Source organism: Rhinoderma darwinii, chromosome 4, assembly GCF_050947455.1.
Source record: "Rhinoderma darwinii isolate aRhiDar2 chromosome 4, aRhiDar2.hap1, whole genome shotgun sequence".
NCBI lineage: Eukaryota > Metazoa > Chordata > Amphibia > Anura > Rhinodermatidae > Rhinoderma > Rhinoderma darwinii.
Genome location: NC_134690.1, coordinates 329,987,921 through 330,014,883, shown reverse-complemented (window position 1 = coordinate 330,014,883; position 26,963 = coordinate 329,987,921). Strand labels below are relative to the sequence as shown.

General features: G+C 38.7%; 1 protein-coding gene across 2 annotated transcripts in view; it reads left to right on the top strand.

The window, feature by feature from the left end:
- TTC27 (tetratricopeptide repeat domain 27) overlaps window positions 1-26,963 on the top strand; it is a 376,553-nt gene that overhangs the window by 213,039 nt on the left and 136,551 nt on the right. For both annotated transcript variants that reach the window (XM_075864435.1, XM_075864437.1), the window contains exon 10: window positions 22,397-22,463. In XM_075864435.1, coding sequence (XP_075720550.1) covers window positions 22,397-22,463 — 67 coding nt within the window. The remainder of the gene's footprint in view (window positions 1-22,396; window positions 22,464-26,963) is intronic.

Sequence of the window (26,963 nt, the reverse complement as noted above, 5' to 3'; positions counted from 1 at the left end):
TTCTGCTGTTAGAACAGTGCCAATCCAGTTTTGAGCTGGACTTCTGTCATGTCTGACAGTCCGGTTGCTAGGAACAAAGTGCCTTACATTCACAGTCACTTCAATTAAGTTGTCAGTCATCATGTCCCTGACAACCAGTCTGTCTCACACTTTGGTCTTCACCTCAAGACAGAATTGCCCTGGAATAAGAAAAAGGCAAGAAAGTTTTACAGAATATAAACCATGGCTCTCCTTAGCTCTTACTGGCACAATAACCATATTTCTGAAAAAATACATACCCTTTATAGGAGCTATAAAATAAAGAAAATGTCACCATACAGAATCCCTGCTTGACGATTAACCTTTTCTCAGTTGCTCTTTAGCAACTGACTACATACTTCTATTTTGTTAGTACAGTACATACTGATGAAGGGTTAGTTTGTGCCCTGTTGCCAGTGAGTAGCTAAAATGATTATATTTTTAATGCAGGAAATATTAGCTTTAATTTAGTGAAGTTTTACTGTAAATAGAAGGACAAAAAGAGGTTCCTCAGCACATCCATAAAATATAGAGGGCTTTATACGTTCATCCTTAAAAAGCCAGGGAGGACACAGCTTAAGCATGTTACAGCTAACGCGTTTCGAACAAGACGGTTCTTACTCCTAGCATACGTAACAAGTTCAATGCATGTGTTTTAAAATCATAATTAGCCAATCCTAACACATCTCATTTTACTGTAAATGAGGGCATCTGTAAAATGATCCATCCATTAAATCAGATTTATTATGGTACTTTGACTTGGTAAATTGCTCTTCTCCTGATGTTGTAGATATCTTAGTTGAAAGTGCTCATATGGCCCACATTTCCTTATCTGGAGAAGACCAAGGAGATTACTGCATGTTTTAAGTGATAAACACCTAGAAAAAAAAAAAGATTTTACCATCTAGGTTGGCACGGTTTGGGTCTTAGGATATGTATTGTAGCCAGTGCACATGTGGCTTCACTGCTGGTGAACCACACAGCTGGGGTTCATGAACCACATGTGGACCCCAAGCCACCAGTTGATGACCACCGTTTTAGACCATACCAAACAAAATAGTGTTCTGTCTGGTAACAACTTAAATGGTTTTTCTAAACTCAGATATTTATGGCATATTCCCAGCTCTAGGACCCGCAGCTATATTAAGAATGAGGGTCACCAGACCCCCGTTTCGCCTAGTAAGATGGCCGCTGGCTGAGGTGAGGTGGCTGCTACATTCATGCAGCACTAAGTCCACGCCTTCAATCGACAGCCAGCAGCCGCCTCATTAGGAGAAGCGGGAGTCGGGTCCATATAGGCGCAGGTCCCAGAGCTGGGTTCTGCATCTACCAGACATTTTTGGCATAAAGTGTGAATATGCCATTAATGTCTGAGTTGCATATACTGACCTATAGTAACAGGATAGTGAGATACAAAATGACCAAGACATATGCTGTAGAAGTTGCCTGGGCTGATTTAGTACCTGTAATTTCGCCTTACAGAATAATATATATGTCTACGTACATACTCCATGCTGTGACCAGTGAATGATGAATTTTTGAATGTAGAAGACCAGCATATTTTTTAAATTAAACTGAAATCTATTACAGCCATTTTTTAAATAGTTTTGCCAAAAGTATGTCCTTCATTCCTGGATCTATAGTTTAATAAGTCTACAATCCAGCATGTGCCAAGCTTGAGGAAACGCTCTCTTTCCCCTCTAGGACAAATCTTTTTGGAATGTAGCATTATAAATGTATGAAAGTGGTATGCACATAAACATAACTTGACCTAATTTATGTGCACAAGAAATTGAATTTGGCAAACTAACTCATAGCCAAATCTTCCTTTATTTAATATGCTCTCTCTTACTAAGTCATTTAATTGTTTAATTGCCTAAAAAACATATATATTATGTCAGCTTATTTTTTTATTTTTATCCAACATGTTTATTCTTTATGTGCTGTAGATTTTATATTTTCTTTAAAGGGGTAATGCAGTTTTTAATATATAATTTTATTATTTTATAATGAAATTTATACAATTAAACAATATACTTTGTGTCAATTCCTGGCGTAATTTTAAGATCTTTGCATTTTTGCTTGCAGTCCGTGTATACAAACTTTCATAGTTTACTCCCAGCGGATTAAAATAAATAAATCTATCCTAGTCATGTGATGTACATAAAGGCAGCTCTAAAAACTGTACTGTAACCAGTCCTGAACCTATTTAATCAGATGCCCAGTTTTTATATCCACTGGAAGTAAACAAAGAAAGCTTCCATTCAGTGAGAGCAAGCAGAGATCTTGAAAACCGTGAGGAATTGATGCATAAAGTTTGTTGGAAATTTTAACCCCTTAATGACATGTTACGTACTAGTACCTGACAGCCGTTAAGGGTAAGTATGGAGCGGGCTCACATGCTGAGCGTGCACCATACTTAGAGGGTGATGGTAGTGTAATACTGCCAACACCTCACTTCAACGGGTGGAATAAAAGATCACTTTGATTCTGCCCATTTAACACCTTAAATGCTGCGGTCAATCACGACCGCGGCATTTAAATTGTTAGAATCAGGGGGGAACCCCCCTCCAACGCACCAACCCAGGGGGCGCGGATAGTTGTCATGGCAGCCAGTGGGCCTAATGAAGGCCCCCAGGTCTGCCATTTTAATACTCCTTCAAAGGAGACTGTCAGCATCACGATATACTGCAATACATTGGTATTGCAGTATATCATGCAAGTGATCCAACGATCGCTGGTTCAAGTCCCCTAATAAAAAAAAGTAAAAAGCCATAAATAAAGGTTTTTTTATAATGTTCCCAAAAAAGAAATATCAAAAGTTCAAAAAACCTCCCTTTTTCCATTTTTTCACTGAAGCAATGTTAAAAAATTTTTTTTTAACATAACTGGTATTGCCGTGTCCGTAAAAGTCAGAGCTATCACAGTATAACGTTTAACATGCTCAGTGAATGCCGTAAAAAAAATATATAGATAAAACACGCCAATTGCTGTTTTTGGTCAGCTTCATTCTAAAAAAAAATAAGGAATAAAAAGTGATCAAAAAGTTGCATGTACACGAAAATGGTATCCGTGAAAACTACAGCTCGCCACGCAAAATGTAAGACCTCACACTGCTAAATTGATGAAAAATAAAAAAGTTATCGGTCTCAGAACAAAACTTTTTTTTTTTCTTTTAGCAAATAGATTTATTTTTCTAAAAATGGTAAAACCTAAAACCAAATATAGAAATGGGCACATCAAAATGAGAGGCAACAACTTGTTAAAGTCGAAAAAGATATATTCTTTGTATAAATATGATAGTATACAAAAACACTATGACAATAGTGCAAAAGTGCAGAAAAGTAATCACCCCGTATGGCAAAGCCCTTTGATTCGGATAGGCCGGTGAGACATCACTTATTCCGGAACTTCGGCAGAGACCCACGTGAAAGGTTAAGTCAGCGTTCGATTACGCCAGGTGCAACGTTTCGGGGGACCTCCCCCTTTCTCAAGCGTGAAGCATCACCCGTATAATAAGATGAATATGTAGTTTTTACCGCCTGATGGACACCGTAAAAACAAACCCCCCCCAAAAAGCAGCGCAATCGCTGTTTTTTGCCCATTTCACCCTAAAAATAATATTTGATATAGATTATGCGGTATAATAAATAGTGCCATGAAAAATTACAACTTGTCCCGCAAAAAACAAGCCCTTTTGGAAGGCGGGGAGTAAAAAACGAAAATGATAAAACTCAAATTGGCCTGGTCTTTAACCCCTTAACGATATGTAACGTACTATGTGACAGCCGTTATGGGGAAGTATGGAGCGGGCTCACGGACTCCTCTGTACTGCGGGTGACAGCTTTGTTATACAGCCGACACCTCACTTGCAAAGGGGCGGAATCAAAGATCACCTTGATTCTGCCCATTTAACAACTTAAATGCTGCGGTCAAACGCGATTGCGGCATTTAAATTGTTAGAATCAGGGGGGCATCCCCTCAAACATGCCATCCCGTTTGGCTGGTGACGACGGTTGTCATGGCAGCCTGGGGGCCTCCAGGTGCCCCATGTTTGTACTCCTTTGAAGCCCTTCAAAGGGGACTGTCAAGATCACGATAGACTGCAATCCATTAATATTGCAGTATATCATGCAACCGATCCAACGATCGCTGGTTCAAGTTCCCTAGGGGGACTAAAGAAAAAGTAAAAAACGGTAAATAACGTTTATATAATGTTCCCCAAAAAATAATTAAAAGTTCAAAAATCCCTTTTCCCGTTTTTTTTCCCCTAAAACAATGTTAAAAACAATAAAAAGTAACACAGCTGGTATCGCCGCGTCCGTAAAAGTCCGAACTATTACAATATAGTGTTTGCACGGTGAACACCGTAAAATAAAATAAAAATATATAAAACAACACGAATTGCTGTTTTTTGGTCACCTTAGCTCTCCAAAAAAATGAAATAAAAAGTCGCATGTACCCCAAAATGGAATTGGTGAAATCCACAGCTTGCCTTGCAAAATTTAAGTCCTGACACCGCTAAAGTTATTGGGGGGTGTCGACTGCGCTACTGTTTATGCCAAAGAAATGCAAACCTTACGGAACGGAGACAAACAGGAACCATTTACAACGGAAGCATTACCATTGCAATCAATGGTAATGCATTAGGAAGCTATGGTTTCTGTTTGCGTTTCCATTCATGGGTTCCTCCGACTGAAAGGTCTAGCCGGAACCCATTGACGGAAGGGTGACGCTGATGTGAACAGGCCCTTAGCCTTTTGGTTTGTCCTATAGCAGTTGCCAGCTACCTTTTATAAAATCTCTCCGAAAATGGACCTGGATATTGCTTGGCAATTTGAAGACCCCTCTTCCTGGCTTGTAGCATAAAAATAGGGAGGGGGTGAGTCTCCCTACCACATTTACATCTGCTGTAAGTCAGGCTGTTTTCCTTGATTCACCTTACTGTAATTCTGGGAAGTTCTCCCTCTGGTGGTGAACATAGGAAAACTTCAAATTATACATTTTCAATGCTTCCCACCTTTTGAAAAAAAAATAAATATGCAAAATAATATAACAACAATAAGTAACTTACTTTAAAAATGTATTTGCGACACATTCCCTTTAAGTATAAAGCCTTTAAATGCACTCATTTTGTTGCAAATAATTTGTTTTTCTGCCTCTCATACAATGCAAAATGTTTAAAATTGATTAAACTTTTAATAAACTTGTCTCAAATCACGTCAACTATCTCCTTTAGTAAGACTGACGTTTGAAACGCCAGTCTTAATAAATGTAGGCTAATGTGCCTTAGGGCTCAATCAAACGAGCGTAAATCTCATCCGTGTGCTGAGCGTGGAAATTACTCTTCACGTGGACCCTTTGATCTCAATGGGGCTGTTTACACAAGCGTGTGTTTTCACACAGCGAGAGTCCGTTGCGTGAAACTCACTGCATGTCCTACATTGGTGCGTTTTCACGCACCTACGCGGCCATTGATGTAAATGGGTGCGTCAAAACCACGCACAGCATGTGGATGCACATTCGTGTGCTGCGCGTGATTTGCGCATCAATTCCATAGGAAAAAAAAATTGCAAGTGCGTGAAAAATACATGTCACTTGCAAAGCACACTGATTCAATAACACAACGCACACGGAGAGACTTGCGCGCATTTTTTAAGCGTGTAAATCTGTCACACTTGTATGAATGTAGCCTTAGGCCCTGTTCACACAGAGTTTTTTTGGCGCTGTTTTTGACACAAAAATCGCATCGGAAACGACGCCAAAAAATGCCTGAAATGGCCTCTCATTGATTTCAATGGGAGGCGGAGGCGTTTTTTTCCGCAAGCGCTAAAAAACGCTCGTGGAAAAAAAAACAACATGTCCTTCTTCGAACATTCCATTTCAAACCTCTCATTGTCATCCATGGCAGAGAAAGAGGTTTTCTTCTGTGTTTCTTGCCCACGGCGCTCAATGGCGGCAGCCTAAAACCGCCGCGAAAAACGTGGCAAGTGTTCTGCTTCAAAATTCCTGTGTGAACAGGACCTTAGGGCCATAGGTTTCTAATAAATAATAAATAATAACTTTGAACTAAAAAAAACTTTCGATGGCCATTCAAGATAAATTCCATGTGAAAATAAGTTTCACTTGTATTTTCTTGCCATTTTCACATTTCTGTGGTTTTTGAATTTTGATTTTCTATATGAATGAGCTCTTGCCAAGTATAAGAAAAAAAAAAAAAAAGACTTGTGTGAACATGATTCATAGCCTTTTAAAACTGTTTGTAAGCAGAAGTGCGCACATTTTTCCTTTGCCAATAAGCCATTAGCATTTATTAGGTAAATTAATTTGACACATTTGAGATTTGCTTTTGGCGAATTTAAGAGAATAATAACCAAATGATTTCTCCCATTCTATCTTATAGCGGCAAATCTTCTGTGACTTTCTATGACCACCGCTACTTGTGAGGTGTCTTATTGATGGTATTTTTTTCCCGGTTTGTAATTAAATAGAATTGTAAATCACAATAGTCATGTACACGTGAAGAATCACTTCACCTACACCTACGGTTTAACCAAAGAGTTTCTGTTTAGGCCTCGTGCACACTTACGTCACCGTTTTCACGGCCGCTTTTGACGGGTCCGTGAACCCGTTTTAGGGGCCGTATGGTTTCCGTGTGCACTCCGTGTTTCCGTTTCCATGCGCCGAGCATGGTACTGTCCAGGGTGACAGTACCATGCTCGGCGCGCGGAAAATACAATTTTAATGTAATAAAAAAAATAAAAAAAAGTTCATACTTACATTCCTCCTGTCCGGCCTCCAGCGATGACGTTCAATCCATGTCGCCGCTGCAGCCAATCACAGGCTGCCGCGGCCTCGGCAGCCAATCACGGAATCCCGGACCAAAGTAGGACATGCTCTACTTTGGATCGGAAAGGAGCAACGGACTGTCAAAAAAACTGAGGTGTGCATGGCCCCATTGAAATGAATGAGTTCAGGGTGCTATCAGTGACAAAAACAGATAGCACCCTGAAGGAAAAAACTGAAGTGTGCATGAGGCCTTATGGAGTAAGGAAACTGGTGACTGCTGATGTGTTGAACTTTGCATTTGCTGAGAAAATAATTAATGTCATATGAGTTTATCTGTATGAATTATGGGATCCCTTGGCTGTCAAAAGCATAACATTTTGTAACTTCTTAAATAGGCCTATCACCAGTCAATAGACTTTTTTTTTTTTACGTTCATTACATACTGTTAATAAAATGTCCTAAAACCACTGAACTGGAAGAAGCGACTGTTTTTGCAAAGCAATCTCCCAAACATTTTGGTCAGGGGGTTTGAAGATAGCATGTCACATTTAACCATCCCCTCTGTGATTCCTCTCATCGATTCAATGGTGCCAAGAGGGGTCATATGACAAAATCCCTTGCATTCCTGACTCTTAAAAAGCAAGAAAAACCTTGTTGAAACAAGGGCTCACTTCTTCTGGCCCCTTAATTGCCCATCTAGGAAATTGTTTATTGGGTGGAATTTCACCCGCTAGTTTAGCTTTATTAGGTTATTATACAGATGATGTCATCTAAAGGAGCCTGCACTGGTGATAAATTCTCTTAATTAAGTGTGTACATGTATATATATATATATATATATATATATATATATATATATACTAGTCCTTCTCAATGAATTAGAAAATCATCAAAAAGTAAATTTATTTCAGTAATTCAATTCAAAAAGTGAAACTCCCATATTATATAGATTCATCACACACATGATCTATTTCCAGTATTTTCTTTTTTTTCTTTTAATGTTGATGATCATGGATAATAGTTAATGAAAACCCAAAATTTAGTCTCTCAGAAAATTTGAATATTGGGTAAAAGTTGAAGATTGTAGACTCATGGTGTCACACTCTAATCAGCTAATCAACACAAAACACCTGCAAAGGTTTCCTAAGCCTTTAAAAGGACTGGTCTGTTGCTCAGTGGTCCAAAATCCTGTTTTTAGATGAAAGTACTGTATATTTTGCATTTCATTGGGAAATCAAGGTCCCAGAGTCTGGAGGAAGAGTGGAGAGGCATCAATCCAAGTTGCTTGCGGGCCAGTGTGGAGTTTCCAAAGTCAGTGATGGTTTGGGGAGCCATGTCATCGCTGGTGTTGGTCCACTGTGTTATATCAAGTTCAGAGCCAGGAAATATCAAGTCTACCAGGAAATATTAGAGTAGGGATGTCACGATATCAGAATTTGGACTTCGATACCGATACTTCGTTTCGTATTGCGATTTCGATACCAATTTCGATACTTTGCCAACAGTAATAAAACAAAAAAAATTCTTCCGTTTTCTGATGTGAGGCGCGACGTGTGATGAATTTTGAATGCGCCTCACATTAATAGTAATTAATCCCATCATGTTTCTCAGTCATAATGGGTTAATGTGCGAGGTACATGATGGGGTTAATTATTATTAATGTGAGGAACATGGAGGTTAAATTCATCGCACCTAGCGCCTCACATTAATAAGTGAATGAAAGCAGTGTTTCATTTTTTTACAGCGTACACATCAAAAAAATTGTTGTGCGCGCCATTACTGAATGTGTGAATATTTTATGTATTGAGACTTATTTTAATGTTTATTGTAAAAAAGGTGAATGTGTATTTTTTTTTTAAATTTAACAATACTTTGTTTTTACTTTATTTTTAAACTTTAATGTACTGACATATATCAGGTATGTGCCAGTACATTAGCCTGTGGACAGATAGCACACAGGCAGTTGTTAGGACATACTTGGGTATGTCCTAACAACATGAAATATGGTAACACAGCCCTGGGGTCCGTCAATAGACCCTGGGCTGTCTGCCCATATATGGTATGGCCCTCGATCGCGTCACAGGAATTCCCTGTGACGCGATCCAGGGGCATCCCCCCTTCTCATTTTCTCCTGAATGCTGCAGTCAGCTGTGATCGCAGCATTCAGGGGAATAACGGCGGGATGAGAGAGGTTTCTCTGATCTCCGTCGTTTTAGAGCGGGGCTGCGGCTGTGTAATACAGCCATTGCCCCGCTCCTGACAGGAAGTGCGCGCACGGTCAGCATGAGGAGGTGCGGCCGGCGCTGCACTAATGAGCGGCAGTTCAGGCACTGGAGACAGAACATGGGGGTGTTTTGTAGAGCGCCCGCCATGTTCTGTCTTCAGTGCCGCCGCTCATTATTGCAGCGCTGGCCACATCGCATCATCCTGACCCCGCGAGCTTATCATGACTCAGGAGCGGGGCTGTGGCTGAATTACACAGCCGCAGCCGCGTTCCCATATATTCATGTATTACTATACTGAGCTGTGCGGCTGCGCAGCTCAGTATCGAAATACAGGAAATAGCGGTATCGAACCGTTTAGGGATGCACAGTATCGAAACAGTATCAAAGTTTCGATGCACCGTGCATCCCTATATTAGAGCACTTCATGCTTCCCTCTGCTGACAAGCTTTATGGAGATTCGGATTTCATTTTCCAGAAGGACTTGACACCTGCCCACACTGCTAAAAGTACCAATACCTGGTTTAATAACCACAGTATCACTGCGCTTGATTGGCCAGCAAAACTCGCCCGACCTAAACCCCACAGAGAATCTATGGGGTATTGTCAAGAGGAAAATGAGAGACACCAGACCCAACAATGCAGACGAGCTGAAGGCCGCTATCAAAGCAACCTGGGCTTCCATAACACCTCAGCAGTGCCACAGGCTGATCGCCCCCATGCCACGCCGCATTGATGCAGTAATTCATGCAAAAAGAGACCCGAGCAAGTATTGAGGGCAGATACTGTACATACTTTTCAGTAGGCCTATATTTCGGTATTAAAAATCATTTTTGAAATTGGGTTTATTTAATATTCTAATTTTATGAGACACAAAATTTTGGGTTTTCATTAACTGTTAGCCATAACCATCAAGAATAAAAGAAAAAAATGCTGGCAATAGATCACTCTGAGTGTAATGAATCTATATAATATATGAGTTTCACTTTTTGAATTGAATTACTGAAGTAAATTAACTTTTTGATGATATTCTAATTCATTGAGAAGTGTGTGTGTGTGTGCGCGTGCGTGCGTGCATGTGTGTGTATACATATATATAATAAAAAGGTGGGCCATTTGGAATGGGTCATTTTCTAAATTACCGGTAGCTCAATAAAAGTGTAGAGGAATCCTAGCAGACTAATAAAGAACAAAACCGCCAAATGTCCAGGCTTCCTTAAATATAGAACATTAATGAAATGCTCAATCTCCAGGACCCAAAACTATCCTCAAATGCATAGACCATGCTTGAAACATCCAACTCTTATTAATGTCCCATGAACAACTTTTAGTAAATTGGTCAGTGCATTTTTAACTTATTTTGGATCTGTTATCTTAAAGGGGTTGTCCAGGCATGGACATATTATGACTTATCCACAGAATAGGTCATCAGTATATGATCGGTATACTGATATTATGTAGGGTATGCAGTACTCCGAGACGGAAGCAGATGGCTGCGTACACTGTATAACAGTTCACTTGAATAGGCTCAGGACTGCAGTACTGCAGCTCAGCTGCTATTCTGTGACTTGAGCCATCTGCTTCCAACATGGACATCCGGTGCCCACAAGCAGCCTAAGCAGCTGATCGTTGTGGGGTTCCGGTGCTGAGGGAATGAAAGCGGACACTGGGGGCATGAAGGCACCTAGCAATATGAAATAAACGGCGTTGGTATTAGGAAAAAGGCATCAGTACAGGCATGGTGACAGATAATGTTTTCTGAGGTCATGACAGGTCCTCTTTAAGTCTTACCTTTTTTCCATAACACCTATGTTCCCTTTACGTCTCATGGCCCCCTTAAGTATTTCTCTTTACCCCCTCCTGTATCATATTTCAGTTATAGGAGCTATCAAGAAATACACCAGATTAATCGTAATTTCCGTTGTATTCGTAAGGTAAGCGCTCCCAGCACTTCTCCTCTTCTCCCCCTACCCCGCTCGGCGGTGACTGACGTCTGGCTGCTGTGTATCTGCATACTCAGCAGCCCATCAATCATTGTGTGAAGGTCCAGGGGAACAAAATATGTTAAAAACTAAAGTGTATTATAATGTAAATAACAATACTGAACATTTATGTTGTATATTATTTTGGGGTGGTGAGCCAAAAATCTGCAGCAAAAAACATTACAATATACACATCTGGTTATAAGCGTTTTCTCATGGCCAGTCTCCTTTTAAATGCAGCTAAAGGAAACCGGTCACCAGCATTTCACCTATTAAACCAACAATACCTGGTGGAAGTGGGTGAAAACCTTTTTTCTTTATAACTTATAATTAATTATCTTCTAATTAGGCTCTGTACCTTTTTAGTATTTTGTTTTTTTCCAGTGTTCCGCATCATATGCTAATGAGCATAAGAGTCATATCTTCATTAGAAAATAATAATATCTTAATTCCTCTAGCCTTTCCGAGTTAATCCCTCCTCCTTACTTTTGATTGACAGGTCCTCGTCTCCCCCAGCACACTCGAAATCCCGCACTTGCACATCGATGACCTGTTTTGGTGCGTGCGCATAACTGGACACTATAGCTGCGCATGCGCACTAACTAGGTTTGAGGCCTGGACAAAGCAGGGAAGGGTACGGTCCATACATGAGAGGCGCATATTCGATATCTCAGATGATTTAGGGCGGGCCAGTTTTTGGCGGTGGGCGGGCATAAGAGGAATAAACGAGACTGCCGAAATATTACCATAAAACGCGCAAAATGTTTGCAGACCGTTATTTATGGTCGGAGGAGGAGTTTAGGAGAGGGGGTAACAGCAATGAACTTTTGACAGCAGCGACCAGTGAGGGGTGAGTAAAGTTCAATAGGTGAAATGCTGGTGACAGGTTCCGTATAAATTTAGTGGAAACCTAGGAATAGGGAGGCTGTAGCGTCTCTACAGCAGAGTGAGTAGAAGAACTAAAGCTAGCCAGAGTTAACCTTTAAGCATGAAAGACGATTAACAATAAAATAAGTTATCTTGTAATAACCCTTTAACAACCATTGTTATGTGAGTAAAAAATTTCAGATTAATGTTTAGATCAGGGGCAAATTGGCATGTCCAAAGAAAACATGCCTTTTTTTCGTTTTTTTAACATGTCTCTTGGATCATTTCATATATGAAACAATTACGGTCGGAGATAGACAAACAGTCGGAGATTGTCCTGATAGACAAACCTCTGGCTGATTAGTAGGTGTAGGTTAAAGGTTCAGAAGCTTGACCCCAAATGTAGTCTATATACTCTATTTCTCCTGTCTTTCATCAGATGTAAATAATATTCCTCGCTTTACTACACTGAAGATAAGTTGTTTACCAGTCAACAAGTTTGTCCTTGGTTGACTTTTCCACTTCTTGGTATCCCATTTGGACCCACTTACGACTGATTTTGTCCCTAGAGCATGTGAAAGAATTAGCAAATTTCATAGGATTTCTGACATATATGGAAACTTTCAAATTATTCTGATGATCTTTCATCATGAAGCACAAAGCCAGGTCAGTATTGAGTGTGTATATTTTATTTTTGCGTGCTAAGTTCTATAAGCTAATTCACAGATGGTGCATGTTACCTGCTCCTGGTGGATGTGTCCTCCAACTTAGCTGCCATTGCTGTCCTCTGGCCATCCTTTCTTTCTTAATTTATATGGTAGATTATTTTAGAACACAGTCCTTGAGAAGTTTTGTAGTAATCTTAGGCCAATATGCTAAGATGTGGTCTACTAAAGAGGTTTTACTGTATAAGCCAATGTTGTCTTGGACGTTGTGATTGTTGATTATATGAACAACTTCAAGAAGGGCCTTGATGCCTTTCTTGAAAAATATAATATTTCAAGTTATGAGTACTAGATTCTGGAGATGGGACGTTGATCTTGGAATTTATTCTGATTGCCATATTTGGAGTCAGGGAGGAACTTTTCCCCTAATAAGGCAATTGGCATCAACCTCAACCTCTGGATTAAAAGTACTGCAACCCTGGCCAATTATCGGGAAAATGCTCGTTCATAGAATGCTCGTTGTCGATAATTGTCCTGTGTAAACAGGACAGCGATCAGCAGATGAACGAGCAAATGAAAAGTAATATAGTTGTCGGCAGCACATCTCCCTGTGCATGCAGGGAGACGTGCTACCGACATGATTATAATGTATGGGGACGAGCGATTGGAGTAACGAGCGCTCGTCCCCATACTAGCTCCTTGTGAGAGGAGCAAATGAACACCGATCAGGACGGGCTATGTAAGTGGACCTTAACCCCTTAGTGACCACCAATACGCCTTTTCACGTGAGTCACTAAGGGGCCTTAGGCTAGGCTGACGCCTTTTCACGTGAGCCTAGTCTAAGTCCTGCACGGGTCTCCCGTGCAGGCTGGAGCCGGGGCTCAGCTGTCTGATGACAGCTGAGCTCCTGCTCCAGCGCCCGCGATCGAAGTTTACTTAGATCGCGGCTGTTTAACCCGTTAAATTCCGCCGTCAATAGCGACCGCAGCATTTAACTTTGTTTACAGAGGGAGTGAGCTCCCTCTGTCACCCATCAGCGGCCCGCAAATGCAATCGCTTGTCTCCGATGGGGTGTCATGGCAGCCGGGGGCTTGATAAAAGCCCCCAGGTCTGCCCTGGACATATGCCTGTTAGGACGCGCCGGAGTATACCAAAGCATTATAGCAGCGATCTGAAGATCGCACAGTAAAGTCCCCTAGTGGGACTAGTGAAATAAATAATAAATGTGAAATAAAGATTAATAATAAAAATTACAGCAAAAATTTGTTTCCAATAAAAAGTGGTTTTATTTAGTAAAAGTGTAAAAAATAAATAAAAGTACACATATATGGTACCGCCGCGACCGTAATGACTCCATTAATAAAGTTAATATGTAATTTAAACCGCAAGGTAAACACCGTAAAAAAAAAACGCAAAAAACAATGGCGAATTTGCCCCCCAAAAAAGTCATAATAAAAATGAATCAATAAGTGCCATGCACCCCAAAACAGTACCAATCAAAACTACGTCTCGTCCCGCAGAAAACAAGCCCAAAAAATCACTACATTGATGGAAAAATAAAAAAGTTACGGCTCTTGGAAGCAACGATGCAAAAACAAATAATTTTAGTTCAAAATTGTTTTTATTGTGAAAAAGTCGTAAAACATAAAAAACCTCTACATATGTGGTATCGCCATAATCATACCGACCCATAGAATAAAGATAACATGTTATTTACATCGCACAGTGAACGGCGTCAATTTAAAAACGCATAGAACAATGGCGGAATTTCAGGTTTTTTTTATAATCCCCCCAAAAAAAGTTACTAAAAGTTAATAACAAAAATTATATGTACCCAAAAATGGTGCTATTAAAAAGTACAACTAATCCCGCAAAAAACAAGTCCTCATACAGCTAGGTAGACGAAAAAATAAAAAAGTTATAGCTCTTTGAATGCGACTATAGAAAAATGAATAAAATAGCTTGGTCATTAGGGCCTAAAATGGGCTGGTCACTAAGGGGTTAAAGAGGCTCTGTCACCAGATTGTAAGTGCCCTATCTCCTACACAAGGAGATGGGCGCTATAATGTAGGTGACAGCACTGCTGTTTATTTAGAAAAACGATCTGTTTTTACCACGTTAGGAGCGATTTTAGCTTTATGCTAATTAGTTTCTTAATGCCCAAGTGGGTGTGTTTTTACTTTAGACCAAGTGGGCGTTGTACAGATGAGTGTATGACGCTGACCGATAAGCGTCATGCACTTCTCTCCATTAATTTAGTCAGCGCATAGTGACACTATGTTATTCACTATGTGCTGTCTTATACTGACACATTAACGTTACTGAAGTGTTTAGACAGTTAATAGACATTACTTCCAGCCAGGACGGTATGTCTATTCACAATCCCTGCCCTTCGTTAACGTTTGTTTGGTACTTACAGCAGAGCAAAGCGTAATCTCGCTGTAACCTGTCATTTACAGCGAGATCTCGCGAGATTACGCTTGCTCTGCTCTAAATACCACAGAAACGTTAACGAAGTGCAGGGATTGTGAATAGACAGACCGTCCTGGCTGGAAGGAATGTCTATTAACTGTCTAAACACTTCAGTAACGTTAATGTGTCAGTATAAGACAGCACATAGTGAATAACGCAGTGTCACTATGCGCTGACTAAATGAATAAAGAGAAGTGCATGACGCTGATTGGTCAGCGTCATACACTCCTCTATACAACGCCCACTTTGTCTAAAGTAAAAACACACCCACTTGGGCATTAAGAAACGAATTAGTATAAAGCTAAAATCGCTCCTAACGTGGTAAAAACAGATCGTTTTTCTAAATAAAAAGCACTGCTGTCACCTACATTACAGCGCCGATCACATTATGTAGGAGATAGGGCACTTATAATGTGGTGACAGAGGCTCTTTAATATGGTAGGATTATAAATTAGACTTGATGGACCTGTGTCTTTTTTAAACCTTATCAACTATGTAACTACATGTATAAAGATAACAATGTTGACAGTGGCAGAGTGTGTGCATTTATCTGTAACATAACTAGAGCTGAGCTTTCAATGACACTGAAGTCCCACCCACTTTTGGCTGCTTACATTGTAAACATTGGTGGCAATGTGAATTTGTCATGTTTTATGGTATGCCAGGATGCAACATTTTTCACATATTTTAGTCTCTAGGACAAACCCTTTAATTTCCACTTCTATATATGAAGACTGTGTTTTTTGGGGTTATTTTTAAACGTTCCCTGGTCACAGAATTACTTAGTTGTAAAACCCTCCTGCACACCTCTTAATTGAACCACATTAACTATTTGCATTTACGGTATATTTGCCTCTCTAAAGTCTCCTGATAATTTCCAACTTATTTGGAAATTTTTGTCGTGAATTATAAATGTGTTCTTAAAAAGGTTTAACGTACGATATTTAACATTTATTCATAGCTTACGTTCTTTTGCTAGGGCTGAGCAATATACACGCATTTTGTTCTCATTCATAATTCAGCTCTGCACAAAACCTGAGCTCCTATGACCTTGAAGTACAAAATCAAAAGGTGGAAAATTTGCTTGTTTGATACACCGATCACCACATTTTTTTTATTACAAAAAACTGCATTTCCCCAATAAAGGGTACCCCCCAATAATGTATGACAAGAAGCTCCTGCTTTTTGATGCAGTTATATGGTTGCATAAGCAATTGGACTCCCCCCTCTCCTGGATTTCTTTCTTCCTATCATTTTAAGCTTCTTCTGGGAGTCATGGTAGGTGACATCATTAGAGGCACCCTTTAGCCTTCACTGTCTTATATGGCAGAAATAATAGGAAATATTACTTTTAAAAGGAAATTGTTACGCATCTCTACTAAGCTTACTGCATATATGTATGTCAATTATAAATTGGTTAAAGGGTAACTAAACATTCTGACATGTCATAGTGAAATGTCAGTAGTTTTGATTGGTGGGGGTCTAAGCGGTGGGCGGTGTACAGGCTCTATTGAGTCCGTACACCGCTAAATTGATATCCGGAAAAAGCCGAACAGAAACTAAGTCGCTCAGCGCTCACTTGAGCACTTCTTCTGCTTTGTTTTAGCGATTGGTGGGGGTCTTAGTGCTCGGACCCCTACAATCAAAACTTCTGACGTCACTATGACATGTCAGAAGTTTGAAAGTTTAGTTACACTTTAACCGCTTCTCGACCGCCCACAGTAAATTCACGTCGGCGCTTGCTGGGATCTGTGCAGTTCCGACGTGAATTCATGGTGGGTGTTAAAAGCGAGATCGGGTGTCTCCGAGTAGCGCTGACACCCAGATTGCTCTGTTAATCCCTGCCTCTGGACCAGGAGACATGATCGGGACCTGATTGCTTCAGGTCACGATCATGTGATCGCAATGAAAGTTTGTTGTTGCAACAAACTGGAAAGTTTGTTGCTATAACAAACTGGAAAGTTTGTTGCTATAACAAACTGGAAAGTTTGTTGCTACAACAAACTTTCCCGGGGACCGATTGCGGGTTCTGCCGTCGGTTGTCATGGCAAAACCGGAGGCCATACAACGGTCTACGGGTCTGCCGTGCACGGAAGCCTATAAGGACCGGTGGCTTCCTGTCAGTGTCACTCTCAGCGTGACACTGACCGCTTATAATACATTACACTACCTAGGCAGTGTAATGTATTATAGCAGCTATCAGTGCTGCAGGTCTTCAAGTAAAAAAAAAAAAGGTAATGTTTTATAAAAGTGTAAAAATAAGTTACAAAATCAAAAAATGCTTTTTTTCCTATAATAAGCCTTTTGTAAAAGTTAAAAAAGTACACATATTTGGTATCACCGCGTTCTTAACGACTCAAACTATAAAAATATGATATTATTTTTCCCGCACGGTGAACACTGCTAAAAAAATAATGTAAAAACTAAACCCAAAAAACAATGGTGGAATCACAGCTTTTTCCAATTTCAGCCTGCAAAGAATTTTATTTTCAGTTTCCCAGTACATTAAATGGTACTTTAAATGGTGTCACTAGAAACTACAACTCCTACCGCAAAAAATAAGCCCTCACACCACTCTACTGACGGAAAAATAAAAAAGTTATGGCTCTTGGAAAGCGGGAAGGGAAAAACTAAAATGAAAAAGCAAAAAATGGATCAGTGCTGAAAGGGTTAATTAATTTGTAATGAAAAAACATTTATGACTACGTGGGGTATTTCCGTACCTGGGAGAAATTGCTTTACAAATGTTGGGGTGATTTTTCTCCATTATCCTTCGTGAAAATGAAAAAATGCAACATTTTAGTGGAAAAAATGTTGATATTAATTTTCACGGTCTAATTCTAATAAATTCTGCAAAAGACCTGTGGGGTCTAAATGCTCACTATACCCCTAGATAAATTCCTTAAGGGGTGTAGTTTCCCAAATGGGGTCAGTTTTGGGGTATTTCCACTATTTTGGTAGCTCAGGGGCTTTGCAAATGCGACATGACACCCAAAAACACTTCCAGTAAAATTTGTGCTCCAAAATCCAAATGGCGCTCCCTCCCTTCTGAGCTCTGCTGTGGGTCCAAACAGCAGTTTATTACCACATATGGGGTATTTCTGTAATCAGGAAATATAGCTTTACTATTTTTGCAGTGCTTTTCATTCTTTATTCCTTGTAATAATTAAACATGTTTTTTCAGAAAAAAAGTAGACTTTCATTTTCACAGATAAACCCGATTAAATATAGCAAAAGACTTGTGTGGTCAAGATGCTAAATATACCCCTAGATAAATTCCTTGAGGTGTGTAGTTTCCAAAACATTGTCACTTTTGGGGGTTTCCACTGTTTGGGCACCACAAGACCTCTTCAAACCTGACATGGTGCATAAAATATATTATAAAAAAAGGAGGCCCCAAAATCCTCTAGGTGGTCCTTTGCTTCTGAGGCTTGACTTTTAGTCCATTACCACACTAGAGCACATATGTGATATTTGTAAAAACTGCAGAATCTGGGCAATAAATATTGAGTTGCATTTCTCTGGTAAAACCATCTGTATTACAGAAAAAAATGTATTACGAATTAGTTTCGGCAAAAAAAATTTCATTTGTAAATTTCCCTTCTACTTTGCTTTAATTCCTGTGCAAACGCCTAAAGGGTTAGGAAACTTTCGGAATGCTGTTTTGAATACTTTGAGGGGTGCAGTTTTTAAAATGGGGTGATTTATGGGGACTTTCTAATATATAAGGCCCTCAAAGCCACTTCAGAACTGAACTGGTCCTTGAAAAATAGCCTTTTGAGATTTTCTTGAAAATGTGAGAAATTGGTGCTGAAGTTCTAAGCCTTGTAACGTCCGAGAAAAATAAAATAATGTTCAAAAAACGATGCAAATATAAAATAGACATATGGAATATGTGAAATAGTAACTATTTTGTGTGGTATTGCTATCTGTCTTACAAGCAGATACATTTAAAATTAGAAAAATTAAAATTTTGGTGTTCTTCACAAATAAGCAATGAATTTATTGGCCAAAGTTTTTCACTAACATAAAGTACAATATGTCATGAGAAAACAGTCTCAGAATCGTTTGGATAGGCAAACGCATGTCAGATTTGAAAAAATGGGGCTGGTCCTGAAGGCCAAATTGAGCTCGGTCCTGAGAGGGTTAACAAGTCTGCAATAAAAATAATAATTTAATAAGCCCACAGGTTCTTTATTTTAGCATAGAAAGACAAGGGTATGAATAGCATCCCAAAGAAATTACCTTTACAATGGGCCACATTTAATTCCATCAAAATATAGTGTACTCTGGAATGTTCTGGTCTAAACTGTAATTTCCTTTTGTACTTAATGGTTAACAGCTAAGGAGTTGGTCTTCCAGATTTATACCAAATGTTTCTGGTCTTCAGAGATTACAACATGTCTTATCTCTGTAGAGTTCCAATCTCCGGCTCTAATGATTAGTTTTGACTTATGAAGTGGTTGTAAATGACAATGACATACATTTTCAAGAGGCTCTAAAATCTGAATTTCAAGCATTTGCATAACTGAGAATTTATGCAACTAAAACTATGTTAAGTGCTGAAAAAATAACTTTCTGGGGGAAATGGTTTTTAAGAACAGCCTATGAATAATTCAAAGAATGAGACTGAAGAAATCTTAACTGTAAAGAAATCTTAACTAACTTCATATTTAACATCAACAAATTTATTGTTTATAAAGAGTTACGTATAACCCAAGTATCATTGACATTGATGTTGGTATATATTAGATATGTGTACAGATCAGGTGGTAAACTATACTCTAAATGTAATATTACTCAATGGAAACATGAGTAAACACTGAATTTTAATCCTTTTCTGCAGAATCCCGAGTTTCAAATGTTAACTCTCCAAGTTTCTTTTTGAAATTGAAATCTATAATTGGAAATGTGTATGACAAACATTAGGATAGAACATTAGACACCTAACAATTCAGTCTTAGCTACATGACATCATTCTGTATTTAAAGTAAAATTGACAGCATCTTGAGTGTTAATCAGGCGCCATTCTTTTATTTCTTTTTTGATGACAACCTCCTTTTTGTTTATATTTCTTTCAAAATAGATTAATTTAGAGCAAATATTCCACAGCTACAATCCTGGAAATATAGTCAAAGTAGGACATTGTTCGGATCTGTTCACATCTGCGTTTGGGTTTTCCGTTGTTCTCCTCCATCTTAGGAGTATTCACTTCAATGGAGCTGAGCTGCAATATCATCTGGTGCTGTTTCTGGAGGAAATCAGACATGCTTTTCTAATCCTAGACAAAACCTTTAATATTTTAGGCCAGGATCATAAACACATTGTTTTGATGCACTTATTGGTGTAGCTTTTGGGCCATTATTTTGAGCAAAAGCCATAAGTGGATCCAAAAGGAAGGAAAGGTATAAAGAAAATACTGTTGCATCTCCTTTCTTTTGTATACACACTGTGTTTGGCTCGAAAAACGAAGCCATAAATTGCATCAAAACTGTGTGTGTGGTCCTGGCCTTAGAACTGTAAAGTTTCTTACACTGGGTTCACATCTGCGTCTGGATTAAAATGTAAATTGAGCCTTATTTTATTTGACGGATAATAAATAAAAACGGACAAACTAAAAGCAATGGGAACAAAAGTTTCAGGGTTTTTTTTTTCCACAGATTCGTTCGGTTAAACCTTCACAAAACTGAAACTTTTTCTTCAGTTTTTATTACTTTGAAATCTGTTATGCTCTATTTTCTACTGATCAGTTTTTCGACTCATCAGTGGATATACATGTGTCCTGCGACGCTGGATTTCCCAAGGTCTAGCTGGTTAAGGCCTTGTTCACATCTATGTTAAATGGTAAATATAGTCTTCTCCAATAGGAGAAGGGACCAATACTCTTCTTTAGGCCAAGACCCAAGTATTTGGGGGGTGTCAATTCATATGCAATCAGTAGAGAGGATGGCATTGTCTCTAATTTTGCTGTTTTTCATAAGATTTTGAACTAGCAGGGGACTTATAAAGAAATGTTAAAGTGATCCTATTAGTAAGATCCCATAAAACTAAAATGTCATACAATAATGTAGTTTATAAAATAAATAATTGCCAGTAAACTCCTTTTAAGGGCTAAGTTAGAAGTAAAATTATATTTTTGAGCTTCTTTTGGTCCAAGAATATTACGAGACACCATTGTCCAGCTGTAAAATTGCTTTACAACTTGTATAAGAAGTGATCTGCATGTTTTACTGCATTGCTTAATGACACGGTGAAGTGGCAGCATCCGTTGGGTGCACGTGGTCTATCTATGACCTCATTTTTTATGCATGTTAGATGATTGAGATATTAATTCTGACAATGTGTTTATGCGTGCATGTCTGTCAGTATATATTTGTGCACATACATATGTATACAGCTGTTTGCGTGTATAGGAAATGAACATAAACACTCTGTCTGACATTAGATTTTCATCACATAAGTGAGAACATGTTATATTTTACATCATGCTACATAGTTGCTTTGAAACATATTTCTGACTGTTTTAGTAGAGCTCTGTCAAGACCATGTTTGTGGTTAATGTAAAGTGTAAACACTGTGAAAATCCCCTAATGTATACGCCGAACTGCCATACAGTACCATACAGTTGCATACGTCATCCATTGACCCCAATTGTAAAATAAAAACATGTGTTATATGGTTTTTCAGGATCCTTTTGAATTGAAAGCGAAGTCAACTACACTTTTTAATACAGTAGAATAAAGTATGCTGCCCGATAGATCATAAAGACACACTGTGGGCCCATTAAGGGCTATAGGTTTCTGGGCATATATGGCAAACGTACACCACAGCGTGGTGTGAACATAGCCCAATTCTTTGCAAATTAAGTGGAACTCCACATTTAAAGAGCATTACAAGATTGTACAGTCAATTGTTTGAGTGGTTAGACTGGAAAAGTAACATAGAAGTGCGCATAAAGGTATTCTTTGCTTCAAAACTGTAATTTTTGAATATAGGGTATTTTTTCCCCCTTGGGTTAAAGGGGTTTTCATTAAAACATCCCCTGTCCAAATCCTCTATGACATCCATATTAGGGCATATGAATGTCATAGAGGGAGATCTTTGTGTCAAAACACGGTGTTAGTAAAGTATAGGGTCCCCAAACCTGTTTGGTGATAGGGACCTGCTGAGCCATTTGTCTGTTAAAGTATACAAGAGAACCAGATGTGCGGAAAGTAGTAGCCCCCAAAATTTTACAGCACATCAGAGAGAGAAGGGGACCAGGCTGCTGCTGTGGGCCCTTAAACAACCACATCTACCTTTGTTGTACCACAACCAATGTTTTTTTAATTTTATTATTATATATTCTATCCCACACTTATCATTTGATTTTTCTTCACAGCATTGATTTACAGAAGAATAACCCAGTGCACAAGCTAACAGAAGAAGAACTACTAGCCTTCACATCGGTACGTTTTTGTCTTACTCTATGAATAAAATGTTGTCGCCTATAAATGTGAATCGAAAATGTAAACAATTCAAAACAATATTCTGTGGGGTTTTTTGCACTTTATAGTACTTTTTAATGATGTAAGCATTCCAGACTCATTCAGCAATGTAATAAATGGGCAAGTCTATAGTAGTAGTAGTGACTGCCTTATTACCACTCTTACTTATTTATCTCTGAAATTATTTCCTTAAAATGTTTGCTTTCATATGGGCATCAAATATAGTTAAACATGTTGTTTTAATTTAAGATTTTTCTAGAAAATGGTCATTTAAATCATCCCTAAAATGGCAACTGCATCTTATATGCATTTAGCCTAAGAAGGCAAAATAATTAATCTATAATGTCCATGTATCAGGGGTTGCAACATCTGAAAATTTAGTGTTTGAATAATGGCTCTCAGAATGGGGTGATTCACCTTGTGGAGATCCAACTGGTTGGGAGTCGCTAGGGCAGTGCTTCCTGGGAGAGAAAAAAATGCAAAAGAGCTCTCCTCCAGAAGGGAGAATGCTGCTAGTGCTCCTGATAGGTAGCTACCCTGTAAGTAAGGGTTGGATATTGACTATAGATTAGCTACCTATAATAAATATGACACCACATATATTCCGTGGCTGCCTTTTTTGGTGTAGTGCTGTTTAAGCAGTGGCGTAGCCATAAGCAGTCACAGCGGGTGAGACAATGACCGAGCCCAAAGAGAAAGGGGCTCACGGGCAAGGTCTGTGCCACGGCAAATTCAAGGTTCTGACGCCGAACAGTGCCAGGACGTTGTGTGCTGCATCACGTATAACGCCCCTCTGCTTCCCGGCTACCTGATGTGACTGCCTGAGGGGATCCGCCTCCTGCGGGTAAGAGAAGACAAAAACTGTAGGTAACAGGTTTTTTTCCTTTTTTAATGTTTGATGGATTTGCAGGGTGGCCCAGTGACTTCCCATCCCAATGACTTCATATGTTCCTGTATAGGATCTTTTTACCCTTTAGTTTATTTGTACTGAAAATTAGCTTTTTGTAGAGTTACTTTACAGCAATATGCAGTTATTACGATTCATCATTGTTTCTCTATAGTGCCCACTTATAGCACCACTTTTCTCTTATTTGGCAAGGCACTTGCTGATCTTAGTACCCAAATACAATTACAACCTGTGCAAATCCTATTACTACAGTATGCCACTGATTTAACTATGTCTCCCACCACATATAGCTTGCTTTAAACTACCCATACAGTGCATATAGCTAGATTCCAGACAGCTTTGCATCGTTTTTGTGAACAGGCTTACCGGTATTATCCAATAATTCACTTGAATTATCTTGATACAGCCATATATCGTACATATTTAATATACCTTTTTCCATGATTGTTAAGGAAAATATACTGCCATTAAGGCATGAATAGACTTCTTGGCCCCAGTTTATTCCATAGCACAGGAAATTCTTCAGCAGAAAATATTCTTTGTTCAAGGGTGTTAGCTTTACCCTAGCTTTCAGAGGCCAGTGGGCACCGGAATATTAATATTGGCACTCCCGCAGCCAAGTCCCTGCAGTAGCTCAATCTCTTCAATGATGTGATACGACCCAGTGTGTTCCAAGCCATATCAGGAAACTGAATGAATCATTGTAAAAATACCCTATATTGTTCTACAATGGCTCCCTGTCTTTTAACTCTGCTGTACAGCCTGTATCAGTGCACCTATCTGCATAGTTTCCTAAAGGTCAGCCAAATCTATTCCAAATCAGTCATTTTAATTTCCCCTCATTGTTACTGATGTGTATTCTTTTTTTTCCTCTAGTACAGGTGTTTGTTTCAAGTTTCACTTAAAGGTTCATAAGGTTTGATAATTTAATACTGATTAGTCAATGTTCCCTAATAATACTTTTTAGCAGTTCCATTATATATTTTCTAATGCACTAAATGAAAGTTAAAGCAAAGATTCAGTATTGCTAAGATTTGCCACGTTACATTTAAACCTCCTTCGATTGCTTCTCACGGTTTCCTTAGCAACAGACTACAAACTATCAGTCTAAATTTGCTTGTTGTCTGTTGCTATGAAAAAGCAACTGAAAGAATATTAAACGGTATGTAGGAAATTTCAATGAGACTGAATTTACTTTTTAATGGGATTAACTGGGCTTTATACAAAATTTACTTTTACCTTCAAATGGTATCCCATTCTAATCCCCTACTGCTCCAGTGCAGCTGTTCCACAGTTCAGTGTCTCTTTAAATTTTCTAGAGCTGTGATGTTCCATTCTGTTACGTGAGCACTCCAGCCTCTCATTGGCCGCATAGTCATGTGCCGGACTTACTGAGACCAGCACTGTGGCCAGTGATTGGCTGAAGCAGGCATGCACCGGTACAGAACATAACCGCTCCAGCCAATGTGTACAGAGAATGGTGGGGGACCATCAATCGGCAGAGCTGGAGCAGTAGGGGAGGGGAACTGGGCTTTAGCAGGTAAAAGTACAATTGTTTTAAAGCCCAGATAACACTTTTAATGGTTTTGCTTGTTATTTATACTTGCTGGCCACTTTCTTAGGTATATAAAAAGCAAGAAACATGTCGGGCATAGAGTCAAGCACTCAATCAATTAATTAGTATAAAAATATATTTTATTCACAAATTAACATTAAAAAGGTATTTGTATAGTGTGTATGTAAAAAAAAGTATATAATCAAATAAATATAAATATATATATATATATATATATATATATATATATATACACACTAGTCCTTCTCAATGAGTTTGAATATTAGCAAAAAGTTAATTTATTTCAGTAATTCAATTCAAAAAGTGAAACTCCTATATTTTATAGATTCATTACACGCAGAGTGATCTATTTCCAGTATTTTTTTCTTTTAATCTTGATGGTTATGGCTAACAGTTAATGAAAACCCAAAATTTTGTCTCAGAAAATTAGAATATTAAATAAGCCCAATTTCAAAAATGATTTTTAATACCGAAATGTTGGCCTACTGAAAAGTATGTACAGTATCTGCACTCAATACTTGATCGGGGCTCCTTTTACATGAATTACTGCATCATGGCATGGAGGCGATCAGCCTGTGGCACTGCTGAAGTGTTATGGACCCGCTGACACTGAACCCATCAGTCCCGTGGTCCTGATGGGTACAGGATTCAGCATAGGATACAGCTGCACTGTTTACAGTATACAAAGCAGCTGTATCTCAAAAAGTAAAAATAATTTTTAATAAAATCTACTTATACAGTTGCCCAAAACACACTGATTGACCTTTTTATATATAAAAAAAATCACTTTCAAAGGTTTACATAGTCTTTAAGTGATAAGTTAGGATAGGGACTGCTATATCTGTATATGGTAATATTTGTGATTGCTAAGGACATATACAGATTATAATGTTCGATCCCTTTGTGGTTTTATTGTCTGACTGACTACCAAGCACCACTGGATACAGACATCAGATTGATTATATGTCTGATTGTTGCTCCTACTTGAGTGGAGAATATATGACCATCTTGTTTTATTACTTTGCGTAGAGGAGTCAATAGCCAAGTCTTGTCTATGGTGTGAACGGATATTTAATCGTTGCACTAGATTTGTGTTGCCAGCTTAGGTTTACAAGCCATTTATAATAAATCCAAGTTGTGAGAGAATTACCATAAACACCAGAGACATAGTGTAACTACTGATCGCTCTGAGTTGTAATAAATCTATGTTCTTACTGTCGGATTACCATGCCTGATAACTATGCAAAGTGCTTGAATATCCACAGTACATGAGAGTTTACAAATATGCTGAGCATCTAGTTCTTTTTTGTATGCTATTCAGAGATTCAAGTAATAAAACACTTGAATATGGAGCAAACCTCTGAAAACTTAAATTTTTCTAAAAAAAAAAAAAAGTTTTAATATTTTATTGAATTTAAAAAATGAAAATTACCCATTCATGGAAATGCACTAAAGCCCATACAATAAGGTATGTGCTAATTTTTATACAAAGCAAGTACTCTGGGACCACAGGGACTCTGCACCTCCGTACAGGCTTCATGCACTTGGATCTGTTTAATTTCCCTTAGGGACTTCGTAACACATTTTTACACTATTAGACCTTGTTCACACTGTGCAGATTTGATGTAAGTTTTGCTTGAAGTTTTGGATCCAGAAGAGGAGATACTTTAAGGCAGGTGTCTCAAACTCGGCCGGGTAAGTGGGCAACATATAGAAAAAATGGGAAGTTGACGGGCCGCATTACTTTCAAATTTGATACAATACAAAATTATCGTTAATCAATTAGTTATTTGAACTACTATAACACTATAATACTAATACTACATTACTATAATAATACCGCTAGGTTTAAAATTTGAGAGAATTCTCCACGTGCTTATTTCAACGATCCAGTTTTCCAGTTTGTGTCGCTAAATGCAGTCCGGCGGCTCAGTTGGCAGCGTTTAGCAGACACACATGTCAAGATTGGGAAGTCCCT